Raw genomic sequence first — 21,763 nt, forward strand, 5'->3', positions numbered from 1 at the left:
TACAGGGCATATTCGCCCTGCCATATTGATGCCATTAATGTCAGCCAGAGAACGGGCACCAATTTCTGGTAGGGCGCAATGTCTGCTGGCCTTTAAGAAAGAGTGTGGTTCAGCAGCAAGGCAGGAAGGAGGACTGGGCAGTCAGGACCAGACTAACTTACGCAGCAATATTCGGTCATGTCAGTTAAGAACCATGTCACGTGCCTCTGCAGACTGTGTGTTAATGACTACTTAATGAGTATTTATAAAAGAACTGCCTTTTCTTCATGTCTCTTTACAGTTAAAATTCATTTAGTAGGTTAACACAAGTATACAATAAACATTTTTTCAAAAGACAAAAAAGGGAGATAATGAAGTCTCCCTCCAGACCAGATGTCATCTCCAGAGACATTCTCCCTGAGAGAGATGCTCCATGAAACTGCATTTCTTTTAAACTTCTTTAAGCTTAGATTTTCTTCTAATTCCAACTGGAATTTCCATGGTTTTGTGATTATTAAAAACCTGTAATATGATGATTCTTTTTCTCCATACTCAGAATTTGCATGAATATTGGTATACAAACTTAAGGAATACAAACTTAAGGCCTGGATCTTCCCTACTATGGTTTTGGTTTTATTTCCTTAAAAAAAAAAAAAGGGATTTCTGTTTAGTCAAACAACTTACCTACTGAATGTCCATTTAAAAGAGCATGTGCACCCACAGTAACCCTGCCCATGGGCAGGTCCTTTGTAACCCAACAGCTTCAATCAGGAAACCAAAGGTAATCAGCCATGCTGTCTTATATATTAATAGAGTTCTGAGTCGTGTTGTTTAGCGTTTGTTGTAGACCGCTCTGCCTCGTTTGAGGAATTGTATCTCTACCCCTTGTGGCTAAGGGCGAGGGACGACCTCTAGAATGCAGGCTGCAAGAGACAAAGCCTGTCTCTGGTAGCGAACGCTGCCTCAGTTTCCTCTCCCTGCCCCCAAAGCTTGGTCAGAAGTCAATGACAGGTAAGACCCCTCACAGCGGGGGGGCAACCTAATCCAGACTCGATCACTGGGCAGGCCTTCCTGGAAGGACTCCAGGGGCTGCAACAAAGAGCAATGGACTCTCACCACCCCCCACCCTGCCCGGCTTTGACATAGTCCAAGTCCCCATGTCCTCTGGGAGAAGCGCTTCCTGGCTCTAATCCCCTTAAGCCTGAATACCTGATGGGGAGGGGTGCAGCTTCCTGCCTTGCTACGGTGTGTCCTGGGGGAAAATCTGGCATCACAAAGACTTTCTGATAAACCTGTGAAATCTGCTCTGCTAAAAGTGCTTTCATTCATATGTTAAGGGTTCAAGCAGGAAACCCTAAAACTCTCTTCCTGACAGACTCGGACTCAGACTAAGCCCTCGGATTTCTTTGAAATGTTATGTACTGTTTGATCCTTGCCGTCCTGTATTCCTGTGTATTACAACCCAATAAAAGCCCTCGAGCAGGGGGCTCAGGGCCTTTTTCTCCCCTGAGAAACTGGCCACAGCCCACTTCTCCTCCCCAAACAGATCCAGCACGTCTTGACATATTCATTCTCGTGTCTGTGGCACTCGGGGGGCTCACAGAGAAGTCACTCCCACAAGAGTTGAGACCTACAAAATGGATTCATGCACCCCAGGCAGAGTCTAAGGCAATCCTTCAAAATATAGAAAAAATAGAACTTGTTATGCCATATTTTTTATTTTCAGTATTTATATTCTGGGAAACTTTATCACCTACATAATAAACTAATATACCGGTACATGCATACAATTCATAAATACCTACTGGGAATGCATATTCAAATATATTTTGCCAATTAACGGTACATAATCAAAAAAGTTTTGAGAATTAAAACAGTTTAGTATATGAGGTGCTATTTCTAAAAATAAACAATATCTTGAATTTCAAAAGTACTATTGTAAGTGCTAATTTGAGTGTAACAGACGAGAAAACAAACTATAAAACAGACAGACCAATGCTGGACTAGACTGCAAATTTTAAGAAAGAAAAGTGAGTAGCTTACTTTTTGATATGTGGTTCTTTTCAACTATGTGACCCTGTAAGAACTGCTGAAAATGAAGTGTACATACCATGGCTAAGGAGATGAGCTCTGTATTAAGACCATCAGGTTTAAATCCTGACCATACCGCTTCCTTTAGGGAGGGCTAAATATGTATAAGCCACATTTTTTCAAGGTTTGTGGGAGGCACGTAACACACAGGAGCATAACACCCAATGATCACACTTTGTAAGTGGCATTTTTTCAATGTCTCATGCTTAAGCAGTCAAAATGTTAATAATTATTAAATAAAAAGAGTATCATGTAACAAATATTAGCTTTCTACAGTAACTGAAATGAAACAGCTGAGTCATGTTTTAATTTGGAGAACCTTTTAGAATTATGCTTTTGGGGTCTAAATGAAATGTATTTAAACAAATGGAAGCATTTTTCCTCTCTTTTTTTTAATCCAAAAAAATCCCCTTAATATCACCACCATGAACTATTTTGTCTTGGAACAGCTAATGTAAATTAAACAATGTCAGTCCCTAGCCAAACGGATACCGGAATAACTGTATACAGTATATCTTCTTGGCTTTACTTTTATGTAGAACATGTGTTTATATTTTGACCTTTTGTCTTTTTTCTTAAATACAGAAACATTTTTAAACAGCAGCAATTGGAATGAATTTTTCTTAGTTTCCCAACATATTAGGCTACACATGGCAGAGCTTATTGCTGAAACATTTATAAATGTTACACCAACTGTGTTTATATGTCTGGTTTTTTTAGATTGTTTTGTTTTCATGTAAGTCATGACCTACAAACCTTAGATCAAATTCTTTCCACAAAATAATTACATGGTGGAACAATCTGAGTCATTTTGAATTTCCAAAACACAAAACTCACCCATAGAAAATAAAGATGATGACTGGCATCACGGTGAGATTTTTGTGCAGGGTTCTGTGGTGACCCCAACCACACCTAAATGGTGTGTGGAAGAGCAGATGATAAGAACAGGCTGAAGAACACAATGATAATAACTCATCTAACTCAGAAAAATCACTGCATTCTTTTTATTTTTCAATTGTCTCTTCTTCAGGAATACAAAAATAAAGTCTAATAGGAGATTTCAATTCAAGGGGAAAAAATCAAACAGAAAAAAATGGTAATTCAGGACTTCCTGCCAAGATGGAGGCATATGTAGATAGGCTTTACTTACACAACCAAAAGAAAGATAACAACCAATTTATAAACAAAAAACAACCACACTGACTGGTGTAGCTCAGAAGACTGAGTGCCAGCCTGAGAACAAAGGGATCGCCAGTTCGATTCCCAGTCTAGGGCACATGCCTGGGTTGTGGGCCAGGTCCCCAGTAGGGGGCATGAGAGAGGCAACCACACACTGATGTTTCTCTCCCTCACTTTCTCCTTCCCTTCCCCTCTCTCTAAAAATAAATAAAGTCTTAAAAAAATCCAGAACTGACAGAAAATCAAACTGTATGGAAGTCTGAAAGAAGTTAAAAAAGAAACACACATCCACACGGTAGAAGGGGTGGAGACAGGAGGCCTGGGCAGAGAGGACGCTCAACAATGTGGCAGCTGGCAGGAAGCAGGTAGTAAGGTAGCACTGGGTGAACTGAGTTATCCCACATTCCCGTGTGGATACATCAGGAAGAACAACTGGGAATGACACAGACCACGGCAACCCAGGGTTCCAGTGCAGGAAACTAAAGCCTCAAAAACTCTGGCTGTAAAAACCTGTGGGGGTTGCAGTAGTGGGCAAAACTCCCACAGGAGAGTCCATTGGAGAGACCCACAGGGTCCTAGAACATACACAAACCCACCCACCCAGGAATCAGCACCAAAATGGCCCAATTTGTTTGTGGGTAACAGGGGAAGTGACTGAAAGCCTGCCTAGTGCTGAGTAAGCAGCACTGTCCCCTCGCAGACCCATCCCAGACAAAACAGCAGCACAATGCAGAGAAGGTTGCCCCGCCATGGGTTGTCCTCCCCTGAAGAACACCTAAGGCTCTGCCTCTTACAATGTAACAGGTGCGCCAAGACAAAAAAAAATGACCCAAATGAAAGAACAGATCAAAGCTCCAGAAAAAGAACTAAGCAACAAGGAGACAGCCAACCTATCAAATGCACAGTTCAAAACACTGGTAATCAGGTGCTCACAGAAATGATTGAGTGTGATCGCAAAAATAAAGGAAGAACTGAAGTCTATCCAAAGTGAAATTTAAAAAAAAAAATGTACAAGGAACCAACAGTGAAGGGAAAGAAACCAGTACTCAAATCAACGATTTGGAACAGAAGAAAAAAATAAACATTCAACCAGAACAGAACAAGAAACAAGAATTCAAAAAATGAGGAGAGGCCCTGGCTGGTGTAGCTCAGTGGATTGAGCGTGGGCCTGCGAACCAGAGGATCATGGTTCGATTCCTGGGTTGCAGGCCAGTTCCCAGCAGGGGACGCACGAGAAGCAACCATACACTGATATTTCTCACCCTCTCTCCTTCCCTTCCCCTCTAAAGATAAATAAATAAAATCTTTAAAAAAAAATGAGGAGAGGCTTAGGAACCTCCAGGACAACTTTAAACATTCCAACATCCAAATCATAGGGGTGCCAGGAGATGAGGAAGAGCAAGAAACTGAAAACTTACTTGAAAAATGTAATAAAGGAGAACTTCCTCTAACTGGCAAAGGAACTAGATATGCAAGTCCAGGACACTCAGAGAGTCCCAAAGAAATTGGATCCAGGCAGAAACACACCAAGGCACATCATAATTACATTAGCCAAGATTAAAGAGGAGAGAATCCTAGAAGCAGGAAGAGAAAAGGAGACAATTACCTACAAAGGAGTTCCCATAAGACCGTCAGCTGATTTCTCAAAAAGAAACCTTGCAGGCAATAAGGGGCTGGACAGAAGTACTGCAAGATGTGAAAGGCAGTAGATTACTCTATACAGCAAAGCTTTCATTTAGATGGAAGAGCAGATAAAGTGCTTCCCAGATAAGGTCAAGTTAAAGGAGTTCATCATCACCAAGCCCTTATTATATGAAATGTTAAAGGGACTTATCTGAGAAAAGGAAGATGATCAGAAGAAAAAGATCAAGAACATTAAAATGACAACAAACTCATAACCAACTGAATCTACAACACAAAACAAAAACTAAGCAAATAACCAGAACAGGAACTGAACCACAGACATGAAGATTACATGGAGGGTTATCAGCAGGAAGGGGAAGAATGGGGAAAAAAGGTATAGGGAATAAGAAGCATAAATAGTAGGTACAAAATAGACAGGGGAAGTTAACAATAGTATAGGAATGGAGAAGCCAAAGAATTTATATGTACGACCCATGGACATGAACTAGGGGGGATGCTGGCAGAAGCGGGGCACGAGGAGGAGGGGTATTAAGGGGAGATATAATGGGACAACTGTAATAGTGTAATCAATAAAATATACTTAAAAATGGTAATTCCAAAGGCAAAAATGCAAAAGTATTTCTCTTTAGCCTAGCCCAGCAATTTTCAACTTTTATCATCACATGGTACACATTAACTAATTACCAAAATTCCAAGGCACACCAAAGATATATTTTATGCCGATATGACCAAAAAACAATAAGTATAATTTTGATTCACTCACACCAGACAGCTATTATTGTGGGCTATTGTCATTTTCCTAATTTGACAGTCTAAGGGGAAAAAAGGTCAGTGCCCCTGACTAAATAGTCAAGTGTTGCATGTTTTAAAATTTTCTCTGGTACACCAGCTGAAAACCTCTGGCCTAATCTTTTATACCTTAAACCTTATCTATCACCTTGATAGAAAACAGAAAGAATTCATAATATATAAGTTAATATAAATAGCATTCAACATGTCAGTGGTAGTTCTATGTTGAAGAAGACCCAAACCAACTAAATTTGGGTAATGAACTTCTCTGGCTCTCAGCTGCTCCACCTGTTAAATGAAACAGACTATGTATGCTATCTGTGAGACAGTCTCTGAAAAAAGGGTTGATTCTTAAGAAGTCTAGAGATAGAACACACTTAAGAGAAGAACTTCCTTTTTCTTAAAAAAATGGAAGATTTGGTTCTCAAAAATTTCTGCAGCGAGTGGATGAGTGAATCAGCATAACACCCTCCCTTCCAACATTCACATATTCCTTCTCCAGGCCTCAGCCCCTTTCTGACATCATGTGACTCTTGCCACTAAGAAAGTAGACTCTGCGGTCAGTTATTCAAAATCTCCTTAACTGAACTCCACTCTCAAATAGTGCATCAGTCCCAACCTCCATCATAGGCCTGCTCCATTGATTACTCTCATTAAAAGACTTAATGGGCTACAGCCCGGGCTGGTGTGGCTCAGTTGGCTGAGTGTCATCCAGTAAACTGAAAAGTCACGGGTTTGACATCCAGTCGGGGCACGTGCCTAGGCTGTGGGTTCAGTCCTGGTTTGGTCCCAGTCCAGGTGCACACGAGAGGTAACGGATGTTTCTCTCCCTCACGTTGATGTTTCTCTGCCTCCATTCCCCTCCCTCTAAAATCAATAAGCATGTCCTTGGGTGAGGCTATAAAAAAAATCACCTAATGGCTTACAATTTAACTTCTTATTGATCAATTCAAACATCTCTTGTTAGTATTTACACAGTTTAAAAAGAAACATTGGTTTTTTTGACACAGTTATGAACAAAATCTTGACAGCTGGAAATTTACTAGAATCTATGAAATGAGATTTGCAACAATAAATAACCACTAAATATTTACTCCAATCCCACCCAGACACAGCACATCATTTTAGCAGCAACCCAAAAAGAAAACTTGTAACCATCACATTAAGCGATGGCTAAACAGTTTGGTTTTAAAAATAAGTAGACACATAGAAGCCTCCAAAGCTTTACTTTTGTTTGGGTGTTTTCATTCTATGCTCTCTTTTCCTAAAGCCTAAAATAAAAGATGGATAAAAGTTTGAAAAAGGACACTATTTCAAGTACTTTGATTTTCTAATTTCAATACTAAAGCAATCCATTGAATATTACTATAAAAATTAATAATGTTCTTAACTGTCTACTCTGAAAATCATAATCACCATCTATAACTCAAACTATTTTTTCAAATTTCTAATAGAATTATTTTATGCTCGTAAGTAAAATAATGCCTTCAATATTTTAGTCATCTGTCATAAATGATGTAATCCATTTCAGGAGGATTTAAAACTACCACGTAAATTTCTAATACCCAAAGACCATTAAGTTTCATTAATTACAAGATCCTGGGCTGGCCTCTTAGCTACAAATTATGAGTTGAAAGGATGTGGGTCTTTTTTTGTTTGTTTTTTTTTACCGTGCAACACAACTGCACACTAAATCCTAAGGAGAACTCGCATAAACTTATTCCCTACTTTATATCTCTAAAAAGTGCAAATTCTAGATTCGCTTCCCCCAAATACAATAAAATTACTATTCTGCAAGAAAAATTTATTTTCCTTTTTTTTTAGATTTTATTTTTTATTCACATTTAGAGAGAGAGGGGAAGGGAAGGAGAGAAACATCAATGTGTGGTTGCCTCTCCTGTGCCAAGTGGGGACTTAGCCTGCAACCCAGGCATGTGCCCTACTGGGAATCAAACCAGTGACTTTGGTTCACAGCCTGTGCTCAATCCACTGAGCTACACCAGCCAGGGCTAAATTTACACTTCTATAAGGTTTCATGTTAATGAGATAATTTAACATGCAATCAACATTTGGTGAGTGCACTGTGCTATGGGCCTTACAAATATTAAACCATTTGTGTGTAACGACTTCATGAGGTAGGTGCTATTACTGTAGTAACATGTCAACAAGCCTAGCACAGCACATCATACATAAAAAAAAAATAAATGTTGCCTGAAAACCTGACCTTCATAAACATTATTCAAACTGATTAAATGTATTTATTTAAGAGGCTGTTGATATATTAAGACATTTTAACTTTTAGTCACTTGCTTAAGGTACCTCCAACAACCAAAATTTCCTCAGTACTATGCTGACAGCTACATGTAGGAGGAGGCAAGAGCTGACAATTGGTTGCTTTGTCTCATAATAATCTCGTCTCCATAGAGAGAGCAAGTTCTTATATAAGGGCACACAGAAGTTGAGCCTAACAAATTAGCTGAAGCAACAGTTCTTTAAAGTGATACTTACTCTCTCCAGCATCTGCCATCAGTTGGGTTATGACCTCGATTGATGAACATATTTCTTACTCCCAGCACGAGCGCAGTGAGGACATTTTCACAGCAGAGTCTTGAGAAGTCAGTTGGTCTACTGCCCTCACCGCTTTTCCCTCATCTCATCTTAAGACCATGTAAACCATGCCAACAGATGAGTTTCTGACTTTTATTCTTCAAGATAGAATGGGGCTTTAGTGCTTTTAATTCTGTCTCTAACAGATATTTGCTCGCCATCAACTAAGAAAACGTTTTCAGAAACACGACTATTCTTCTCAATTCTCCTTCAACCATTTCTTCTCGCAATAAATAACTGTTCTCTAAATCTCCACCACAAGCTCCAACTTTCCAATATTTTGCATGGTTTTGAGGATCCCTTTAAACCATAAAAAGTCAACAGTAGATAAGATTACCCAACAAAAATTTTACATTGCTGACAGTTAAGAGGTTTAAGTCATTTTTACATGGTAAATTTCTTTTTTATATACCTCTGGCATGCTTGCTTATTAGACACGTTCTACCTTTTTGGCCTGTTTACCCACTTGGAATTCTATATCTTTTTCTTCTACAATATAAAAAATTACTTCTTCCGTAGCTTAGTTTATTTTTCTTCCAGCTTGATTGCTTTTCATATACAATATGTATAACTTAGGTTTTTCTGGACACTTGTTTATTTATCAGAGTATTTTCAAATTTTATTTAATGTTCTAATTATAGCAATTTCACTGAAGAAACTATTGAGCAACAAAAGATCTCATAATGATGCCCGTATAAAACCACTACAAAATAAATAAATAAAATAAAATAAAATAAAACACTACAGGTATTCTCTGCTTTTCAAAAGTTCATGCTACACCACTTTGACAAAACACCTGTATACCTGTTTTTGCTAACTGAAAAAAAATCCAAAGAGGACTTTCATTTGTTTTAGCTTTTTTAAAAATATATTTTACTGATTATGCCATTACAGTTGTCCTATTTCCCCCCTTCATTCCCCTCCACCCTGCACACCCCTCCCCCACCTTCCCCCCTTTAGTTTATGATCATGTGTCTCAAGTTCTTTAGATTCTATATTTCCCATACTATTCTTGCCCTCCCCCCTATCTATTTTCTACCTACCATCTATGCTACTTATTTTCTGTACCTTCTCCCCCCTTCTCCTCCTCCCACTCCCCTGTTGATAACCCTCCATGAGATCTTCATTTCTATGGTTCCGCCCCTGATCTAGCTGTCCTCTTAATTTGCTTTTGTTTTAGGTGTGGTTCTTAATAACTGTGAGTTTGCTGTCCTTTCACTGTTCATATTTTTTATCCTCTTTTTCTTAGATGAAAAAAGGAGAAAGGTAAAAACCGTGCTGAGCATTTATTTTTTAGCAAGCCATGGCAGGGGTAGTATGTGCCCTGGGCAGCAAGAGTGGCACTACTTTTCCTTTATGTTAGTGTTATATTTTGGTTTTATGTGCTATTTGGCATGGTTGGTGGGTTATTTGGGGGGCCAAAATTTTCCATATAAATTAATGGTACAGTCCCCTCTTGAACACCACAGGTTTGAATGAGTCCATTTATATTGCAGAATATTTTCAGTAAATACTGTAAATTTGTTTTCTCTTCCTTATGAGTTTCTTAGTAACCTTCTTTTATCTACCTTGTAAGGATACAGTATACAATACATATAACAAAAATATGTTAATCGACTGTTTATGTTATCAGTAGGCTTTTAGTCAACAATAGGCTATATCAGTAGTTAAGTTTTCGGGGAGTCAAAAGTTACACATGGATGTTTGACTGCCAGAGGGGTTGGTGCTTCTCACACCAGCCCACCCCCACCCCTTCTCTCTGCTGTTCAAGGTCTTTCTGCTGTTCAAGGGTCAACTGTAATTGCTTCTTCATTTTACAAAAGATTTCACAGGAACACTCTAGTTTTATATGGGGAAAACCTGTAGTTACTATAGATTCCACTACAAACTTCAACTAATCCAACTCTTTGTCCTGTAAACTCTAAGCCTTTCTAATAAATTCCAAGCCTGGAACGCTACCTTTCAGACGTGATAGGCCGAGCTTTATTCACTTCTACAGGATGGGAAAGAGGGAGGCAGGATCTCCATTACAGCTTCTTTCAGGATGTCAGAAGTTCCCCAAAAGGGGATTGCCATGTGCCATTATTACTCTTAACAACTAAAAATTGCCTTTTTAACTAGAATTGATAGCAAACGGAAAATAGAAATCAGGAGTGACAAAAGTAAAACAAAATGGGAGAGGAATAGGAAAGCAAAAGAGTAAAGACCACCTTCACCCACCTATTTCATATGGTGCCATCGAGGGTCAGCTACTAGACCGGCGCTGCCTTTTTTTTTTTAATTCAATCATCACACTAAGATGTCACTGTCTCATGCCTGTGGGTCAACAGGCACCAGGTTCATGGTCAAAAACTCACCTATTTTCCCATTCTCTTCTAAATACCAGTCCTTGCCCTAAACGGATTCATGAAAATGGGTACCAACCAATCAATGCAATTTTATCACCGTTACTGAGGAAAACAACACCACCACAACAGGAAAACCTGACCTGTGAGTCAGCCCATTCTACAAATTTAACTTAGGAAGAACTCCCTGATAGGCTTGGGTCAGACAGATGTAAGAAAACAGGCTCTGCTACTTACTGGTCCTAAGTGTAACCTTGGACAAGTTAATTTTTCATAGCTCTAAAGCTAAACCACACTAAGGTAGAGCTTGACATTAAAAAAAAATGCTCCAGTGATGCCAGCCCTCACTGCCTCCCAGAGGTAAAATGCTGGGAGTTAGGGGCACAGAGATGAAGCCAAGCCCACCTGTGTTGCAAGTCTGGCTTTGCAGCATGTTGGCTGTGAAACAGTAAGCAAATGGCAGTCATCTTTGTCATAAAGGTGGGATAATGAATTGAAGCATTTACCTAGTGCCTAGCATACACCAAATGTCAATAAATGGCAGCTACTTTTCAATTGTTAATACAAGAAAGGGATATTATTATCAGTGTTTATCAATGTTTCTCAAAGAGTAGTCAGGGAACAATGAGTATCAGTAAGACCTGACATGTCTGGGGGGAAAAAAAGAAAAAAACATGTCCCAGCCCAACCTATTCAAAAATGCTGTCCAAGAATGGTACCTGGGAATATTTATTTCTGAATAGAACTTCCTTGAGATGCATACTGAAATTTAAGAATTACTGATCCAGCTGGCTTTGTGTTGTCATAGTAAATTAAGGCTTATCTTCCAGTACTTCTTTACATTACTAAAATTGTCAAGTAACTGGTTTATTTGTTTGTTTGTTTGTTTAAATATATCTGGGCACTGTTTTGGACCTAGACATTGAACAGACAGGTTCACTCCTACTCTGTTTCCCAGTGGTGTTACCTTGACCTTTTCTCCCCCTCTCTGACAAGCTGGCAAACTATGTATGGCCTTGGTCTGTGGCCAATTTTGTACAGCCCCAACCTCCAGAGGAACATGTGTTCAAAGGGTTGTTTTAAAAAAAAAAGAATATGCGATATAACCCAAATGTGTCTCACAAAGTCTATATAAAGTATTTACTGCTTGAACCTTTACAAAAAAGTTTACCAGCCACTGGCACCCTGAAAATGTTTTTAAACTCAAGTCTCGACACAATTTGTTTTTTTTAAAGGAGAGGATTATAACAGAAAATATTCTAGTAGACATTTTCTACTGCACCTAGTAGAAGGAAGTACCACTGCCAAAGTTTCTGATGTTTTGGGTGTGTGTGTATGTGTGTACTGGGTAATGATCCAATTGCATTTGGTTGAAATCAAAAAAGTTTTTAAGTCGTTGAAGGTGGTAAAATTGGTTAACAAGTATGTATTAAAACTCACACTGAGTAATTTTTACAATAAGGGTACCTTGGAAAATATAAAACCATACAAAATGATCCCTGCTGTTTATAAGTTAATACCTTATTTTTTCATTGCAAAACAGAAATGAAATCTGCTGTGTGTAATATACATGGCTGTAAAGGAAAAATGGAATTATCAATGCCAAGTACTTCAAAAGCATTATACAAACAAAGTAGTTTAGTTATACTAAATTGTATTGAGCACAATCAGGTTCTTTAACAACTCCCTTAGTTCCCAGTTTCCTCCAACCTTGGAAACAATTCTTTTTCCCTTTGTGTGTGTGCATGTGCACATGTATGCACATATGTGCGCATGGGTGTTGGAAGCATAAAAAAATAACATTAGATGCCTCTGTCCTTTGTGTTATCCATTAATGGATTCTCCTCGTTTATTTAAAATACATATTCTTCTATTCTTTTCTTGCTTCTAGTAAGAAAATTATTTGATTAAATTCTTGTACAAAAAAATTTAAGGCTGATTTAAAAATTTTAAGTAACAATCTTTCCCTTTATCTTCACAGAGCACTAATTTCCAGGGATTTTGTGACTGTTTTGTACAAGCTAAAAATACATTAATTTATAATATGGTTCAACAACTTTGCAAAGAAACACCTTCCTAGGTATACACACGAGAGGATGACACTTGAAAATGTTTTCATTATATGAAATGCACTGCAAGCACACAAGCCGCAAGTAATGTAAATAAATAAAAGCTGCTGCGATGCTGAATGATTGCCTTACACCACAAAGAGAAACACTTGCACAGTGCACAATGTTGTTTTAACTTGGGATGCCACAAAGATGGGATTTACGCATTTGTGTAAACACAGGAGGCTGCAAATGTGGGTGTGTGTTAGGGAAAGAGGATTGTAAGCAGAAGGGGTGGGACTTGCCAGGAGCAGCTATTTGAGAAAATTCCTTTTTCTTTCCCATTCATTCTTTCTAGCTTCAGAGTGTGGCACGGTCTTTGCAATTACTCACTGGCTTTTCATTCTAAAGACAACTACCAAGCTTTCAAAACTTCCTACAGTTTTTTCAAATGCTTATTTTTTAAGCGGCTCCAAATCGCTCAATATTTATTTTATATAAAAAACAAACTATTAGCCCGTTTCCTCATTCGAAAGACCCAGTACGTTACAGGTTAAAAAGGATCCTTTGCTGCGTGTCTGAAAATAACACAACACAGCACTGGTAAATTGGAAAATAAGGGATTACTTTGTTTTCAAGAATGTCAAAGCTATTACCATGCATTTTGTTCTGCCCCAATTTCATGCACCTTTTAGAGAATTTGCACTCCTAACAACAAAGCCAATCCAATCGAACACCCCTCGCCTTTTTGTTTAGGACACTCCATTAATAAACATAAGAGCTGAAAGAGGATGCCAAGCGGGCCAGTTTTCTTTATGCACAATGGTATCCGTCCAAAGCAATATCTCCAACCACAATGAAAGTTGTCTTGCAGATGCCCACCCCCAACCGGTCATCCTTGGCCTTACAGCCCAGGATCAGAGGAGCAGACGGGCAGAGAACCTTACCTTTCAGCTTCCCACTCCAGAGGAGGGGACAAGGGGAAAGGCATGACAAGAGAGCAGAGTACGAAGGTGGGCGAATAGGAGAGTCAGAAATGGATGCTGAGGGGGTGGGCGAAATGGGAAGGTAGGGAAGGTGGATAATGCAGGGAGAAGTGGGTGAGCAAGGATGCAGAATTCAAGAGCACAAGGGAGAAAGGCGGTGGGGAGAGGGGGCGGACAGGGGGAGAGGGGGCGGGCAGGGGGTCAGTCCTCACCGTTGAACGCCCCTGTTTCCGTGGCCTCCTCCTCCTCTTCCTGCTCCCCGTTCTCGGAGTCGGTGTGCATGGGCTCCTCCGCAAAGTTGACCCCCTTACTGGGGGTTCCGCCCCCAACGGCGGTGCCCGCGTCCCCCCAGGTCCTGCCCTCATGGCCGGAGCGCGCGGCGCCTTTGCACTCGTTTTCCTGCTGCAGGCGCGTGAAGTGCTGCAGCGCGAACTCCAGCAGGTCCGCGGGCTGGTGCCTCAGCACCTCCACGGTGAAACCCTGCAGCAGCTCCGTCAGTCCCGCCGGAATCTCGATGCTCATCCTGCCTTCCGGGCGGCGGGCGCCTGCGCGCCGCCCTCGCCCCCTCCCCGGACAAGCCTCGGGCCCCCCGGCCGCCTACCAAGCGCAGAGGGTGCTGGAAGCGCTACCGGCTGCGAGTGTGGCGCAATGGGCCCCAGCGGACGACTGGTTCAGCACGAGGCTGCTCGGCTCGGCGGCGATAGCAGAGCGAGCGCGGCCCCGGGAGGGCTGGCAGCATCTCCGGCTCCTCCCGCTCCCGCCGCGGCCGCGTCTCTCCCCCGCCCGGACCGCCCCTCCCCCACCCCTCCGCAGCGCGGGACGGAGCTCCCGGGTGCGCCCACGTGACACCCCGGAAACCATGGTAACCCAGCGGGCGGGCGGGCGGGTTTGCGGGGAACGTCGCTCCCGCGCGCGGCCGAGGCGTGGGGCCTCCACTCCACAGTACCCGGGGTTGTGCACTCCCCGCCCCGAAACGAGCCTCGCCTAGCCGTCCACCTGTCGGCACGCCCCGAGCAGGCTGGCCTGGCCACAAAGCCGAATTCTTACGTATCTTTCACCCGGGGGAACCCACGCTGGTGCCACAAGGTTTGCCCTGAAACTTAAGCCCCCACCTCGGTAGCGCATTTTATTTTTTTCCGAGAATCTAGTTGAATTGATAAGTGTTTGTAATATCTTTTGTTAAAGAGTCATACTGGTTCTCTTTGGATAAAGAAAAAATGTTTGTGACACCTTCCTTTTTCTTTCACCACATTTTATCCAGCCTTTCTCCATCCATCCTGTTTATTGTGTTTTGATTTAATGATATTATTCCATTTTCCACCGTATGCATTTACTACTACTTATTGAGGTAAATGCACCGTTTATTGTGAGGCACCTATCAAAGTTAGTGAATACCTTTCAAGTAGGATAGTGGAGAAACTGGAATAAAATATCATGGTCAGACAGATGGTCCTAAAGCAGGAAAAGCTCTGCTTGATTAGACTCTTATTATTTATTTTAAAACTTTCCCTTAGGCCTTGCGTGATTTTGAATATCTTCAAAAATAAGAGTATTTCAATATAAAGAGAAATGGAATTAGAGATGTGTTCTTTCAAAGTAGAAGTCTTGACTTTGAAATAAAGCCAATTCTGCAAATGTTTAGTTTTGAATTATAAAATTGTTTTTTGCCAATTAAATGCTATTTAAAAACACATGTGTCATTTTCTACAATGGCCACCATATTATTGTAAATAAAATATCGGAAGAGCAAGCGAACTTACTCTGAGTTATCTTTTCTACATGATTAGAAATCAAATTGTAACAAAATAGTCCATTTAAGAAAATACTTCTTGATGTTAACCTTTTTTTTAAAGATTTATTTATTTATTTATCTTTTAGAGGGGAAGGAGAGAGGGAGAGAAACATCAATGTATGGTTGCCTTTCATGTGTCCCCTGCTGGGAACTGCCCTGCAGGGAACCAGCCTGCAACCCAGGCATGTGCCCTGACTGGGAATCGAACCGCGATTGTCTGGTTCACAGGCCTGCACTCAATCCACTGAGCTACACCAGCCAGGGCTGATGTTCACCTTTTTTAATAATCCAACTGTAATTCACTCCAAGGGTGAATATTTTCTCTATTTCCATTTCTTTTCAGTCTCATAGTAATGTTTTTAAATACAGTAATGTACTTCTACTTGTAAGTATCAAGCATTTTAAGGAGTAAGCTTTTATAAATACTATACCATGATCCTCACTGCATGGCCCATGATATTTGTTAAACTCTAACCAAGTTAGCATTATTATCTTTATAACTCCAATAATTTAAGATAAATTCGCATCATGTATATTTATTCATGATGTTTTTTATTAAGGTTAGCATTGTTTGCATGTGGCAGAAAGTGCAAAATACAGTAGCTTAAACATAATAGCTTATTTCTCTATAATGTAAAATGTTAGCAGTTCAGTACTGTTAGTGGTGGTTCCATGATCATCAGGCACCCAGGCTCCTTCTAGACCCTTGCTCTGTAATTCTTAATTTGTGGTCCAGAATTACTGCTCCATCTTTAGTCATCTCACCCATATTTCAGCCAACAGGAAAATGGAAAAGAGAAGGGAACTTGCCCCCCCTCCCCCCACCACACACACCCCATCTCTAAGGACACTTCCAGGAAGTTAAGCACACCTAGAGTACTCTTATATCCTCTTGGCCAGAACTTAGTCAAGATGGACACATCTATGGTGTCACAAATTGCATTTTTCAAAGGTGACTGCAAAAATATCTCCTGTTTCATGTGTGCATCTTCCTTGTAACTGTGCCACTCCCCTACAAGAGTTGGAGTCTCAGTTACCCTCTTCTGAATCTGAATAGGCTTGTGATGGTTTTGATAGAAGTTATTCCAGTATGACAGAGAGTGCCGGTCCTGTGATTCCCTGTCTGAAATCCTGACCCACAGAATCTGTGAGCATAATAAAAAGGTTGTTTTAATGCTCCAAGTGTTGGGTTAATTTGTTACACAGCAATAACAACTAAAACACGTGAGTAAAAGGAAAGCTTGGGAATGTAATCTTTACTTTAAGTGCCAAGTAAACATTTGAAGATTAAGGAGAATCAATTCTGGGAACAATAATCGGTGCCTGTCACAATGCTTAACACTCCTTCCCACAGAAATGGCAGGAGAGAAAAACACACCTTTTCCAAACATTTACAAGAGCCATGTTTCAAAGTAGCTTCCTGCTTTGTTCAAAAAGTATTTAGTCCTTTTTGTGGGTTTACTATATGAGGCATGGTGAATGGCTTTGTCATCAAATACACTGCCAGGGTCTTGTGGCTGTCATTTCTTTTGGGGAAAAGAAGTGATTCAAGCATGAAATGCATAATTGGATTAGGTGACCTATATGGTCTCTCTTATACTGTGATATTGTACAGTAGTATGGTATTAAAAAGAACACCCGTTGGATTTAAAATATCTTGGCAAACAGTTCTCATAATAATATTCATTTGTATCAATTCTTATATCAAAAACAATCAGCCGAAAAAGTAAAGCTTGATCCTGATATTCCTATTATGTTAATATTGTTCTCAGAATGAATGTTCACTTTTCAAATCATAGTCTGGCATTTATTCACTACCACATAACCATTTTGGTAATTTCTGATTTTCTTTGCTTTCATTTTCAGAACATATCCTTTTGACCCTTGGAATGCAGTGACAGTGGCTTTCGGGGACTATTTATCTTCAAATTCTTTAAAAGAACACACTGATTGATTCTTTGGTTGTTGATTTACAAAGCAATTTGCATTACTTTCTCAGAAAATCAGAAGCAACTGCAAAAGAATTCAGGAACTCCAAGAATTCAGCATTGGAATAAAATAAGAGTGATACCAAATTTGTTTTCACACCTGGGAAATTAAAAAGGTATTGGACAGAGACATTGATTTGTTTATATGTCATTGCCAAAAGAAGCCAATAGTATGGACAAATCAGTGGTCTGGGCAAGCTTCACAATAGATAATAACTATGACCAATCAATTATACAGCATTTCTTACCAATAATTGAGATGGATCCTGATCAACTGTCTTCATACAAGACATATATACCCACTCAAGGAGAAAAAAGGGCAAATCGAAAGGACACAGGCACTGTGTTTGTGCAGGGCCCACTGTGGCCATCACTCACAGTTTTATATACCTTCGCAGTTCAGCAGTGACTACCATTTTGGTGGCTCTAGTTGATATTATCCAGAGACAGAATCCAGTTAGTTGGTCTCGACCATCAGTGGATTGGCTGGCCTTGAGTGAGAGGCTCTCTCCTGGTTCAGTCAGTGTGGCCAGTGGAATGCAGGATAAGGAAGTGGTCAGGTTTATAAATACATGACAAGGCCAGCTTCTTCAGCAGAAAGGAAAGTGTAAAACATGGGCACTGCATGCGATACAGGCACCACACAAGGTATCTGCTGAAAGATGTTCTTATAAAGTTAGATCCTAAGAAACAACACAGAATATATCCTTAAATGGTCCATTTTGTAAGTAGGATATGGCTTTCCTATTAAGGACTAGGTTGGACTCACAACTTTATCTCTGCTTCCTAAAATTCCACTAAAATAGTGGCTAAAGGAATGGGGAAATAAAACTGTAAGCTCATAAGGACAAAAGAACAAGAGAACCATAATAAAATTTAAAATAATAAAAATTTTAAATTATTCAGTTTTAAAAAGGAAGGAAATTTTGATATGTGCTACAACATGGATACTGAGGATATTATGCTAAGTAAAATTAAGCCAGTCAAAAAAGACGAATACTGTATGATTCCACTTAGATGAGATATCTAGAGTAGTCGCAATTTTTGGAAACAGAAAGTAGAATGGTGGTTGCCAGCAGCTGAGGGGAGGGGAAATTAAGTGTTGTTTAATGGGTAAAGAGTTTCAGTTTTGCAAGATGAAAGAATTCTGGAATCAGATGTAAAACTGTAAATATACTTAACACTACAGAACTACAGACTTAAAAATTATTAAGATGGTAAACTTTGTTATGTGTATTTTCCCACAATTTAAACTTTTAAAAATGATTTAATTACAAATGAAAAAAGCAGGAGAGAAGAACAGATGAGAATTATCGACTAGAATTTTGGAACCAACTTAGCAAACTAGAGAATGCTAGAACCTAAGCTTGGGTGAGGGGTCAGTGAGAGGAAGCCAGCAAGAAGCAAGATCACATCTATATCACAGAGCACAGAAGCACAGAATCCAGAGACTCCACATGCCTCCAAGAGGGATGAGGAGCGAAGATTAATGAAATGTTTGAATGGGGACCTGGTAACTCCATCCACCTTCTGACCGGTCCTCTGGCCTACGTAGGCCAGCAACTGCTCTCCTTCATGCCTAGCAGGAGATGGAGGAGTCGACCTCCTGTAGAGGTTTTCACAGCTGATTGTGGGGATAAGGTACTGTTCTGAAAAGAAAGTACCTTATCCCCAAATTGATTCCAATTTGTTGAACTACTTATTAGTGGCCTTCTTCCTCCACTGGACTCCCAAATTTCTGAGAACCAGATTCATACCCTTCCAAGCAGGAAATCAGAGGACTCCTCTTCAGGGAACTGACCAGCAGAAAAGGCAAGAAGTACAGATGCTGATATCTTAGGTTGAAAAACCCAGCTCTCTTGTTTTTCATCCCATTTTGAAGTTCACCAGTCAGTAATCACTACCACCTCCATACACTGCATAAACATGAATTCAGGTAAGAATCACCAGGTGTCCAATAAAAACTTTTAGTATGAAAGACTGGCACCAAAATAAATGAGCTAAAAAAAAAAGTACCTCAGAGAAGTAAAGTACTTTAATATCCTCAGATACACAATAATAACAACAGTAAAACATTAATTAACCTTTACTTATCAGATATGACTTAGAGTACCTAATATCTGTTACCTCATTTAATGTTCAAAAAAACTCTATAAGATGTATACATTATTACACTATAGATTAATAAACCAAAGCACAGAGAGGTTAAATAATTTTTCCAAGATCACATAGCTCACCAGTGATACTGGGATAGGACCCCAGGCAGTTTGGCTGTATAGCCACTATTCTATATTTGGAATGAATAAGAGTTAACTGTTAGAAATTTAAACTATGATTATATAAATATCTATAAATAGGTTCAAAATAAAGTAGAGGAAATTTATCAGAAAATAGAACAAAGGGAAAAAATTAGAAAGTGGCAGTGAAAAATAACAACAAAGAAAGCTCAATATGAGCTCAAGGAAAACAAACAATAAGAAATGGGGAAAATTGTTTAAAAAATCATACAGGAAATTTTTCCAGAGCCGATGTAGATACATTTCTAGGCTGGAGGAGCCTGTGGACAGGCCCTTGAAACAATAAATAAAAACCCTCACCAACTCTATAATACTGAAATTTTAGAACACTAACATAAGCAAAAGAGCATAAAAGCTCAGAAAGTCATCAGACTTCTTAGTAATAGCACTGCAAACTGGAAGACAATGGAACGATATCTTCAAAATGCTGAAGGAAAATTATTTCCAACCCAGAATTCTGAATACGGCAAAATAAAGGTAGATAAAGATATTTTCAGATATGTCAAGTTTTAGATAGTATAAACTCCCATTATCTTTTCTCAAGATTCTTAAGTTTTATCAAAACAAGGAACAAAATTGAGAAATAGGAATATATAGGATCCAGTAAGCAGAAGGGAACTGACATGTGCTCCTACCACATCAACCAGACTACCTGTGCCTGCACTCATATACCCGTACCTCTGCTTATTAATTCAGATGTCTGTGTTCTGTGTACCTGTGCTCCATCCTGTTCCCTCCTGAGGGAAATTGCTTCTTCAGTTGCCATCTCTTTCTTGTGTCATTGTTTCCTTTTCAACGGAACCATTCAGTTGCACATAGATTCTAGGGACCTGGGATCATGACCCCTGCTATTCAGGGCTTGTAGAATCTCTTTCCCTGAGTGTGATTAGTTCCTGTTACTTCCATCCAGTACAATGTGACAGAGGTGAGGAGATTTTGAAGATGAATTAAGGTCCCAAAGCAATTGATTTTTGAGTCAATACAAAATCAGTTTATCCAGGACTTCACTTAATCAGCTGAAAACCCTTTAAAGAAGGACAGGGACTTCCCTCGGGGGAAAGTCTCCTTGCTGGCAGCCCTGCTGAGGAGGCCAGACTGAACTTGATTTCAGGAGACCACTTCTTCTTGGTTCTCCTCCTGCCTCCCTGTACACATCTTTGTAGTATTTTTGCTGGGTAGTAAAGAAGTCTTATCCTCTTGATCTTACGTGTTGAATTGCATTAAGTGCAGTGGCTTTAAAAGCCATTTATGTGTAAATGATTCTCAAACATACCTCCAGATTTACCTCTCTGAACTCAAAAGTTTTATACTCAACTGCCTTGAGATGTCGAATAGGCACCTCAGACTCAACCTGTCCAACACTTAACTATTACTAGTTCTCTTTTATCCACAGATACATGCCTAGAACATAGTGGCACTCAATATTTATTGAGTATAAAGATGCAAGGAGGGAGAAAGAAAGAAGTTTGGGGGCACACATGTAGAACAAAGGCTAAGGGAATTCTTAGGATAATGGTGAAGACGGGCTTGGGATGGCTATTCAGCAGGTTTAGAGATCATAAGGTCCAACTGAAGCAGGAAATCAAAGACATGCAGAAGGATGTCCCTAAAGAAAAAGGAAGGTACTGATAAATTATCTAATACGTTTGATTATATTACAAAAAACTATACCTCCAGCACAGGGTTGGAGAAATGAATAAAAGTTAATTCCAGAGAAAACTACACAATTGAAGAAAAACAGCACAGTCCACTCCAAGGAAAACAGAAGGTTGAACAAGAAAGGAAATAAAATCAAAGAACACTATGTAGCTTAGCCATAGGCAATATTTACGTAATCATTAAATCAAAACAACCGGCTGATACAACAAAAAAGTGTGGTATGGTGATACAGGGCAGAAAAGAAGAGAGAGGAGTGTATCTGTCTGTGTTGGGGAGCGTGGAATAAGAGCAGTGAACCCTGACATCCCATCGCAGGGCGTCAGTAGAGGTGTCCGAATTGGAGAAGCAAGAAATAGTAG

The 21,763-nt window shown here is 39.8% G+C and overlaps 1 protein-coding gene and 1 pseudogene across 2 annotated transcripts in view; one reads left to right on the forward strand and one right to left on the reverse strand.

The window, feature by feature from the left end:
- The window catches only part of PRKAR2B (protein kinase cAMP-dependent type II regulatory subunit beta), a 113,958-nt gene extending 99,511 nt beyond the window's left edge, over positions 1 to 14,447 (reverse strand). For both annotated transcript variants that reach the window (XR_005083230.2, XM_037150466.2), the window contains exon 1: positions 13,881 to 14,447. Coding sequence is in view for 1 of the 2 variants with exons in the window: in XM_037150466.2 (XP_037006361.2) it covers positions 13,881 to 14,190 (310 nt within the window). In the remaining variant the exon portion in view is untranslated. The remainder of the gene's footprint in view (positions 1 to 13,880) is intronic.
- Positions 14,448 to 18,942: 4,495 nt separating this feature from the next.
- The window catches only part of LOC119053035 (iron-sulfur cluster assembly enzyme ISCU-like), a 60,508-nt pseudogene continuing 57,687 nt past the window's right edge, over positions 18,943 to 21,763 (forward strand).

Source organism: Artibeus jamaicensis, unplaced genomic scaffold, assembly GCF_021234435.1.
Source record: "Artibeus jamaicensis isolate MK-2021 breed Jamaican fruit bat unplaced genomic scaffold, CSHL_Jam_final contig_834, whole genome shotgun sequence".
Lineage (NCBI taxonomy): Eukaryota > Metazoa > Chordata > Mammalia > Chiroptera > Phyllostomidae > Artibeus > Artibeus jamaicensis.